The sequence below is a fragment of the Oncorhynchus masou genome, chromosome 13 (assembly GCF_036934945.1).
Source record: "Oncorhynchus masou masou isolate Uvic2021 chromosome 13, UVic_Omas_1.1, whole genome shotgun sequence".
In the NCBI taxonomy this organism is placed as follows: Eukaryota; Metazoa; Chordata; class Actinopteri; order Salmoniformes; family Salmonidae; genus Oncorhynchus; species Oncorhynchus masou.
Window position 1 is genome coordinate 23522718 of NC_088224.1, and position 9822 is coordinate 23532539.

A 9822-nucleotide genomic window follows, 5' to 3' on the forward strand; every position below is an offset into this window, starting at 1 on the left:
TCTCTGTCTCTCCCTCCTCGTCTCTGTCGCCCCTCCCTTTCTCACCCCCCCCTTCTCTCTCTGCCTCTGTCTCTCCCTCCTCGTCTCTGTCGCCCCTCCCTTTCTCCTCCCTTTCTCACCCCCCTTCTCTCCCCCCTTCTCTCTCTGCCTCTGTCTCTCTGTCTCTCCCTCCTCGTCTCTGTCGCCCCTCCTTTCACCACCCCCCCTTCTCTCTCTGCCTCTGTCTCTCTGTCTCTCCCTCCTCGTCTCTGTCGCCCCTCCCTTTCTCACCCCCTTCTCTCTCTGCCTCTGTCTCTCTGTCTCTCCCTCCTCGTCTCTGTCGCCCCTCCCTTTCTCACCCCCCTTCTCTCTCTGCCTCTGTCTCTCTGTCTCTCCCTCCTCGTCTCTGTCGCCCCTCCCTTTCTCACCCCCCCCCTCTCTCTCTGCCTCTGTCTCTCTGTCTCTCCCTCCTCGTCTCTGTCGCCCCTCCCTTTCTCACCCCCTCCCCTTCTCTCTCTGCCTCTGTCTCTCTGTCTCTCCCTCCTCGTCTCTGTCGCCCCTCCCTTTCTCACCCCTCCCCTTCTCTCTCTGCCTCTGTCTCTCTGTCTCTCCCTCCTCGTCTCTGTCGCCCCTCCCTTTCTCCCCCATCTCGCTATCTCGCTTGCTCGCTCTCTCACTCTGTCTATCTTTCTGTCTCTCTCTCTATCTGTCTTTCGCTCTGTCTCTCGCTCTGTCTCTCTTTCTGTCTCTCTCTCTCTGTCTCTCTTTCTGTCTCTCTCTATCTCTCTTTCTGTCTCTCTCTTTCTGTCTCTCTCTCTGTCTCTCTCTTTCTGTATCTCTCTTTCTGTATCTCTCTTTCTGTCTCTCTCTCTGTCTCTCTCTTTCTGTCTCTCTCTCTCTGTCTCTCTCTGTCTCTCTCTCTGTCTCTCTCTTTCTGTATCTCTCTCTCTCTCTCTCTTTCTGTCTCTCTCTCTCGCTCTCTTTCTGTCTCTCTCTCTGTCTCTCGCTCTGGCTCTCTTTCTGTCTCTCTCTCTATCCCTCTCTCTGTCTCTCTCTCTCTGTCTCTCTCTCTATCTCTGTTTCCCTGTCTCCTCTCAGCAGTAACCCCACCTTTTCTTCCCATCTCTCTCAATTCAATTCAAAGGGCTTTATTGGCATGGGAAACATATGTTTACATCACCAAAGCAAGTTAAATAGATAAACAAAAGTGAAATAAACAATAAAAATCAACAGTAACACATTGCACTCACAAAAGTTGCAAAGGCATAGACATTTCAAATGTCGTATGTCTATAGTGTTAATGATGTGTAAATTGTTAAAGTACAAAATGTAAAATAAATAAGGGTTGTATTTACAATGGTGTTTGTTCTTCACTCGTTGCCCTTTTGTGGCAACAGGTCACAAATCTTGCTGCTGTGATGGCACACTGTTGTATTTCACCCAGTAGATATGGCAGTTTATCAAAATTTGATTTGTTTTCCAATTCTTTGTGAGTCTGAGGGAAATATGTGTCTCTAATATGGTCATGCATTTGGCAGGAGGTTAGGAAGTGCAGCTCAGTTTCCACCTCATTTTGTGGGCGGTGTACACATAGCCTGTCTTCTCTTGAGAGCCTTGTCTGACTACGACGGCCTTTCTCAATACAAGGCTATGCTCACTGAGTCTGTACATAGTCAAAGCTTTCCTTAATTTTGGGTCAGTCACAGTGGTCAGGTATTCTGCCACTGTGTATTCTCTGTTTATATAAGGTCACAGGGCGAGACCCAGATACAGACACCCAGGGACTAATGGGGAAAACGTGTGACACCTGGAGGTGGGTGGAGACAATCACAAAGACAGGTGAAACAGATCAGGGTGTGACAGTAAACTCCCCCCCATAGCTGGCTGACCGGGGTGCCGGCTGTGAAAGTTGGTGATGAGGGCCGGGTCCAGGATGTCCAGGATGACCGTCGATGACATGGGGGGATGGGCCTAGAAACAGAAGACAAAAGATTGTGAGACAAGGGCTTAATCTTGGATACATGGCAAGTAGGGTGAACACGGAGGGTAATAGCAGACGAACAGCAGTGGGACTAAAGACTCTAGAAATGGGGAAAGGACCAATGAAACAGGGGGAAAGTTAGCAGGATTCCACCCGGAGTGTCATGTCCCGTGTGGACAGCCATACCCTCTGCCCGACCCAATAGCGGGGAGCCAGACTCCGGTGGCGGTCCGCTTGTCGATGATACCTGGAGGTGGTCTTGAGAAGAGCCGCCCAAGCTCTTTTCCAGGTATGCCAACAGCGGTGGACGAACATCTGGGCTGAGGGTGTGTTGACCTCAACTTCTTGCTCTGGGAACAGCGGAGGCTGATACCCCATGGAGAATTCGAAGGGGAAGAGTCCAGTAGCCGAGCAGGAAAGAGTGTTCCTAGCATATTCCACCCAGACCAGTTGCTGGCTCCAGTTGGTGGGGTTACTAGCAACGAGACAACTGAGTGTCGTCTCCATGTCTTGATTGGCTCACTCCGACTGGCCGTTGGATTTGGGATGAAACCCGCAGGACAGAATGGCCGACAACACGATAAGGATGCAGAACACCTTCCAGAATCAGGACGAGAACGGAGGACCCTGATCTGAAACCATGTCAACCGGGAGTCCATGGATTCGGAAGACGTGCTGGGCCATCTTCTTGGCTGAAGGTAACTTGGGAAGAGGGATGAAATGGGCGGCTTTGGAAAACCTATCCAACACTGTCGGAATGGTGTTACCGTCTGACGGAGGAAGCCCAGTGACGAAATCCAGGGAAATATGGGACCAGGGGAGATGAGGGACAGGGAGTGGCTATAGGAGGCCAGACAGAGCTTGCCGCGGAGTCTTGCTTTGAGCACACACCATGCATGCGGCGACGAATGCCGAGACATCAGGAGCCATGGTGGGCCACCAGAAGCATTGTCGGAGGAAAGCCATGGTAAGATGAGCCCCAGGATGACAGGTAAGCCTGGAGGAGTGAGCCCATTCCAGGACATGAGGCCGGGCCGAATCAGGAACGAACATCCGGTTAGCCCTAGCCCCCCCAGGGTCCAATTGGGAACATTGTGCCTTGCGGACCAGACCCTCAATACCCCAAACAACTGAAGCCGCCAAATAAGAGGCAGGGAAGATGGTCTCAGATTCAGAGGGAGTGGCAGTGGAACTGTATGATGGGAGAGAGCGTCCAGCTTCATGTTTTCGGTAGGAGATGGTGAAATTGAACATATTAAATAACAGGGCCCAACGAGCTTGCCTTGGGTGCTTGACAGTGCGGAGGTATTCTAAATTCTTATGGTCAATCCACACCAAAAATGGATCTTCTCCCCCTTCCAGCTAGTGCCTCCACTCCTCCAAGGCCATCTTAACCGCTAGGAGTTCCCAGTTCCCAATGTCATAGTTCCTCTCTGCAGGGTTGAGATAATGGGACATGAAGGCACAGGGATGAAGCTTTTGGTCCTAGACGGATTGCTAGAAAGGACGGCCCCCACTTCCACGTCAGAAGCATCAACCTCAACCACACACTGAGAAGTCGGGTCTGGATGTATGAGGGCAGTAGTGAATCACTGCTTTAGGTCCCCAAAAGCCTTGTCCACTGCTAGAGACCATGTGAATGGTACCTTGGGAGAGGTAAGTGCAGAGAGGGGGGCTGCCAGGTTGCTGTAGCCCCGAATGAAATGGCAGAAGAAATGAACAAACCCCAGAAATGTTGTAGCTGCACCCTGGACGTGGTCTGGGGCCAATCCACCACCGCTCTCATCTTTTCCGGATCCATCTGAACATTCCCTTCAGTGATGATATATCCCAGAAAGGAGATAGTGGAGCGGTGGAACTCGCACTTCTCAGATTTTACAAACAACAGATTTTCCAGGAGGCGCTGAAGGACATGTCGAACATGGAGAATGTATTCCTGGGCAGAACGAGAGAAAACTAGGATGTCGTCGAGGTAGACAAAAACAAAACGATTCAACATGTTCCAGAGCACATCGATGACCAGGGCCTGGGAGACAGCGGGCGAGTTGATGAGTCCAAACGGCATGACCAGGTACTCATAGTGTCCACTGGCAGTGTTGAAAGCCGTCTTCCACACATAAGGTGGTGGCCATTCCGAAGGTCCAGTTTAGAAAAGATGGTAGCCCCCTGGAGAGGTTCGAAAGCTGAGGAGAGGAGTGGTAAAGGGTACCAATTTTTGATCGTAATGTCATTGAAGCCCCGGTAATCAATGCATGGACACAGCGTCTTGTCCTTCTTCCCCACAAAGAAAAATCCTCCACCAGCAGGAGAGGCAGAAGGGCGAATGCTCCCAACAGCCAGAGAGTCCTCGATGTACTTCTCCATGGTCATGGTCTCAGGACCAGACAGGGAATATAGCCGGCCTCGACGCGGTGTGGTGCCCGGGAGGAGGTAAATAGAACAATCGTAAGGACAATGTGGAGGGAGGGAGATAGCACGAGCCTTGCTGAAAACCTCCTGGAGCTCATGGTACTCTGCGGGAATGGCAGAGAGATCCAAGGCCGTATTCAAACCTGAAGGTAGACGTCATCAGGCAATGTGAATGGCAGAACGGGCTCCAACCCAGGATTGCACCCGTGTCCAGTCAATATCGGGGTTGTGCTTCTGGAGCCAAGAAAATCCCAAAACAACAGGGACGTGGGGAGATTCAATGAGGAGAATCTGTATTGACTCACTGTGATTACCAGATACCCGCAGAATAACGGGAACTGTGCTGTGCGTGACTCTTCCAAAGGCGCGGCCGTCCAGTGCCCTGGCATCCATGGGAACGGAGAGGAGTTGAGTAGGAATACTTAGTTCCAATACCAGGATAGCGTCCATGAAAGTCTCATATGCGCCAGAGTCAATGAGCACCCGGAGAGACTTAGACTGGTCTCCCCACAGCAAGATCACATAAAAAGGATTTTGGTTAATGGGAATTAAAGGGTTCCCAGTCAGGCTCACCAGTGTACTTGTACCTACTAAGGATTCAGGTCTTTTCACTGGGCAGGTGGCTATGTAATGCTCTACAGCACCACAATACAGACAGCTATTGGAGCTTAGCCTGCGCAAATGTTCCCTAGGCGATAATCTAGCTCTTCCCAGTTGCATAAGTTCCGGTGTATCCAACTCACCCGTCGTCAGTGATTCTCGAGGGCGGTCGGGTGGCCTCGGATCCTCTCGGAAAAACAGCCTTCGGGGACTTCTGGATTCCTTCGGAGGTGAGCCAGCCATAGCGGATGGACCTCCTCTAACTCCTGCATTCCCGTAGACGTCCATCAATCCTAATGGTGAGGGAATCAAGGTCCACCGGTAACTCCTGAGCAGCTAGCTCATCTTTTATCACCTCTGATAATCCGTGAAGGAAGGTATCAAATAGGGACTCCGGATTCCAGGCACTCTCGGCGACCAATGTGCGAATATCTACATCGTAGTCTGCCACACTACGGGAGTCTTGATGTAATTCAACTAGTTTTCGGGCCGGCTCTCCCGGATACCAAAGAATCGAAAACCTTCCTCTCCTCTGCCATGAAGTCTTCCAGATCACGACAAATAGCGGATTGTTGGTCCCAAACTGCCGAAGCCTAGGAAAGCGCCCTTTCCGACATTAACGTAATAACATACTCTATCTTTGACCGATCCAAAGGGAATAAAGATGGCTGCAGCTCAAAAATGAGGGAGCACTGAGAAAGAAAACCCTAGCAGGTTCCAGGATCCCAAAAATATTGCTGTGCAGGTGGTAAGCGGGGTTCTCGGGGAGCCGGGGTAGGCTGTACAAACCCACCACTAATAGTAAAAAGGTTACTGGGTGGTTGGAGGGTCTCAGAGGTGGCGGGCTGCCTATGAGCCAACTCCCTGATTTGCTCCATTATAGCCTTGAACCCTTGGTCATGTGCCCCTGATTTGCTCCATTATAGCCTTGAACCCTTGGTCGTGTGCCTCCCAATGGTGGTTCTCTCTCCTATCCTCCTCTCAGAAAGTCATAGAGGTGTAAATGACTGATCCATACCAAAGTAAATGCTCCTTCCTCACTCTGTGTTATTCACTCTTTCCATCTCCTGGCTTATGCATCACCCTCTGTCTCCCTCCATCACACCTTCTTTCTCACGCTCTCTATCTCACTGTCATTCGATCTCACTTTAGTAAAAGCCCTCCTCTCCTCTTCTCTTCTCTCTGTGTGATGATTAGGTTATGGTAGGTTAGTGTATCTCTGGAGTCTGATGTGTTTCCAAACGATGGCTAATGACTGAAAAGTGAGCTCTGATTTGTAACATTAGAATGGGGATACTTAGTGGTCAGTTCACTGTAACTGAGCTACCAGGAAAAGTCAGAAATGTGTGTGTGTGAGAGAGTGTGAGAGGATAACTATGCAGTAAATAATACATTTTGCTCTGTAAGAAATATTCAACAACAGCACAATATTTACAGTGATACAGTAGGAAACTATAAACGGTGTGTTCCGTCTCGTTCCTTCCCATCTCAGCATGTATTGTTTCTGCTGACAAGGTAGCTACAGTATGAGGAGGTGCAATAATTTAAACCTCTCTCTCTCTTTCTCTCTCTCTCTCTCTCTCTCTCTCTCTAGATGATTCTGTTCTCAGCCTGCTGTATCTGTGGTCTGATTGGAGGGATTCTCAACTTCCAGTTCGTTCGGGCATTGTCACGACGGCAGGACTCTCTCCGCTCGCTACACCTGGCAGCCATGACCATTGCCTGCCTGGGTATGCAACGCTACGAAAGGCTACAAAACACAGTTAAACATTATATTACGTTACACAGGCAAATCAACTCATTCCTACTCCAGGTAGTTGAAGTAGGGCGATGCTGACCCAACAACTCTAATCTGCATGAAACCTATCTTTATCTGTATATGAAAGGGTTATTATTGAATACCTGCTATAAAGTATGAACTGTGGTACAGTAACATTCAACTAAGTTCTGGCACCATTAAATTCAGTAGGTCTCTCTCCCCCTTCTCTGTCTCTCCTGTAGGTATCTCTTCCTGTACTCTCTCTACCTGGTTGACCTGTCGCCTGGCCAGTTCAGAACAACAGAGGATGTTTCTGGAGAGAGAACACTCACTGCACCACTCACATGAGATGGCTGAGAAGGAACCATACACACACGGATCTTTTGTAAGAATCAAACACACACTCGCATGCATGCGTGCTCACACATTGCTACTGATTTCTCCTAATTTGTGTGTGTGTGTGTGTGTGTGCTTTCATGCATGCATGAGTGTGTTTCTAACAGGAGATCCTGGACAACTCCAGCAACGGGATTCCCCAGATCTCCTACAACAGCAACACCACCTCTCTTTGACAACAGACACACATTGTTGCCCTGACAATGGATACACCTCGTTGCCCTGACAATGGATACACCTCGTTGCCCTGACAATGGATACACCTCGTTGCCCTGACAATGGACACACCTTGTTGCCCTGACAATGGACACACCTTGTTGCCCTGATAACAGACACACCTCGTTCTGCTGACCATGGGGTGGTATCATCCAACAGAGCCGAGCAGCACTATTACACAGTTGTGTGTGGAGAACTTCAGCACAGAAATGAACACTCTTCTTGGACAACTTGTTACTAGTTCTGATAGTTCTAACAGACAGTCACATGACCTCATGTGCATGCAATCAATTTGTAATCTTTCTCTCTCTATCTGTCTCTCTCTCTCTCTGGCTATATGAATGCAGGTATACTGTGTTTGAAGGAAACATGCTATAGCTATCTGATGTAGAGCAGAATATGGAATGCTTTAAATATTATATATGCAACCAACAATGCAAACTGAATATCAGTGGTGGCCAACCATCCTCCTGGAGAGCTACTGGATTTGCAGGCTTATGCTCCAGCCCTGCTCTAACACACATAATTAAGTTAATTAAGATCCTGGAGACTGAACACCAAGCTCTCAAGGAGGTGGGTTGACTAACCCTGCTGTATATTCATGCTTGTATATCAGGAAAACAAACATTATCTATGGAGTGACAATATGTTTCTTTTGGCTTCTATAAAACACACATAAAACTCTGTAAACGTTAGATGGTGTTGTAGATTTCATAACCAGTTCCAGAGACACACACACACACACACACACACACACACACACACACACACACACACACACACACACACACACACACACACACACACACACACACACACACACACACACACACACACACACACACACACGCACGTCAGGCATCCTTTCTGATATTGAATTAGAGGAGACACGCTCTCTGCTAAGGGGACTATTGTCTGTGGGAGTACAAGATATTGATCTCACACGCCAGTGTGTGTGCGTGCATGCTAATTGAGCATTAAATCAAAGTGCTCCTTAAAAATGGTCCTCTGAAATCTCATTTAGCTAACCCTATTCACAGACTTGTCTCACTATCTGCTACTACAGACTGGGGTAACACAGTAACCAGAGTACTTAGTTAACCCAGTTGATCTGTCACTATCTGCTACTCAGACAGGGGTAACACAGTAACCAGAGTACTTAGTTAACCCTGTTGATCTGTCACTATCTGCTACTCAGACAGGGGTAACACAGTAACCAGAATACTTAGTTAACCCTGTTGATCTGTCACTATCTGCTACTACAGACAGGGGTAACACAGTAACCAGAGTACTTAGTTAACCCTGTTGATCTGTCACTATCTGCTACTCAGACAGGGGTAACACAGTAACCAGAATACTTAGTTAACCCAGTTGATCTGTCACTATCTGCTACTACAGACAGGGGTAACACAGTAACCAGAATACTTAGTTAACCCAGTTGATCTGTCACTATCTGCTACTACAGACAGGGGTAACACAGTAACCAGGGGCAACACCTACCTTGGTTAGTTACAGTAACTAACCAAGGTAAGAAACATTAGGCTTCTTCTTCTGCATGTCCATGGGTCCTTAACCTACCGGCACAGACACACACCCACCTGAGACCTGTGACCTCTCAGATAGATCTACAGCTACTCTGACTACATCAATGATGTTCAATAGCTCATTACGCTGTTTGCTTACATCAGACTACACCGTATCCATCGTGTGAGTGTGTTGACAGGGACCACTGCATCTAACTCAGCCAGGGGCTCTCTCGCTGACTAAGGAGCAGTGTCACTATTTATCACTGTGACAACGTCAGACATGCGATGCCAAGGAGAGTAGCAGGACCTGCTGTGTTGTGTGTGTGTGTGTGTCGTTGTTCTGAAGACAAGCGTCCAGAGCTGAATCAGACCCGGCCGACCTTACCTATCTAGTGCTGCCCTATCACAAAGTGGTAACACTAGAAGAGAGCTCTTCAGTAGTGTGTGTGTGTGTGTGTGTGTGTGTGTGTGTGTGTGTGTGTGTGTGTGTGTGTGTGTGTGTGTGTGTGTGTGTGTGTGTGTGTGTGTGTGTGTGTGTGTGTGTGTGTGTGTGTGTGTGTGTGTGTGTATACTGTAATATCCGGTGTTTTACCGAGTAGTGGCTGAACAAGGAAATGGATAATATGCAGTTAGCTGGGTTTTCCGTGCATCGGGAAGGCCGAACAGCAGCCTCCGGTAAGATCAGGGTGGAGGGTCTGTGTGACTTTATTAACAACGCCTGGGGCACGATCTCTAATACGAAGAAAGTCTCAAGGTTTTGCTCGCCTGAGTTGGAATACCTCATGATAAGCTGTAGACCACACTATTTACCAAAATAGTTGTCATCTATATTCTTCGTAGCTGTCTATTTACCACCACAAACCAATACTGGCACTAAGACTGCAATCAACAAGCTGTATAAGGCCGTAAGCAAACAAGAAAATGCTCATCAAGAGCCGGCACTCCTAGTGGCTGAG

At 48.6% G+C, this 9822-nt stretch overlaps 1 protein-coding gene across 1 annotated transcript in view; it reads left to right on the forward strand.

Moving 5' to 3' along the window:
• Window positions 1-8005, forward strand: part of LOC135551375 (transmembrane protein 196) — an 11395-nt gene extending 3390 nt beyond the window's left edge. Inside the window, exons 3-5 of the mRNA XM_064982595.1 lie at window positions 6564-6699; window positions 6971-7113; window positions 7232-8005. Coding sequence (XP_064838667.1) covers window positions 6564-6699; window positions 6971-7113; window positions 7232-7300 — 348 coding nt within the window. The 3' untranslated portion in view covers window positions 7301-8005. The remainder of the gene's footprint in view (window positions 1-6563; window positions 6700-6970; window positions 7114-7231) is intronic.
• Window positions 8006-9822: the final 1817 nt, after the last annotated feature.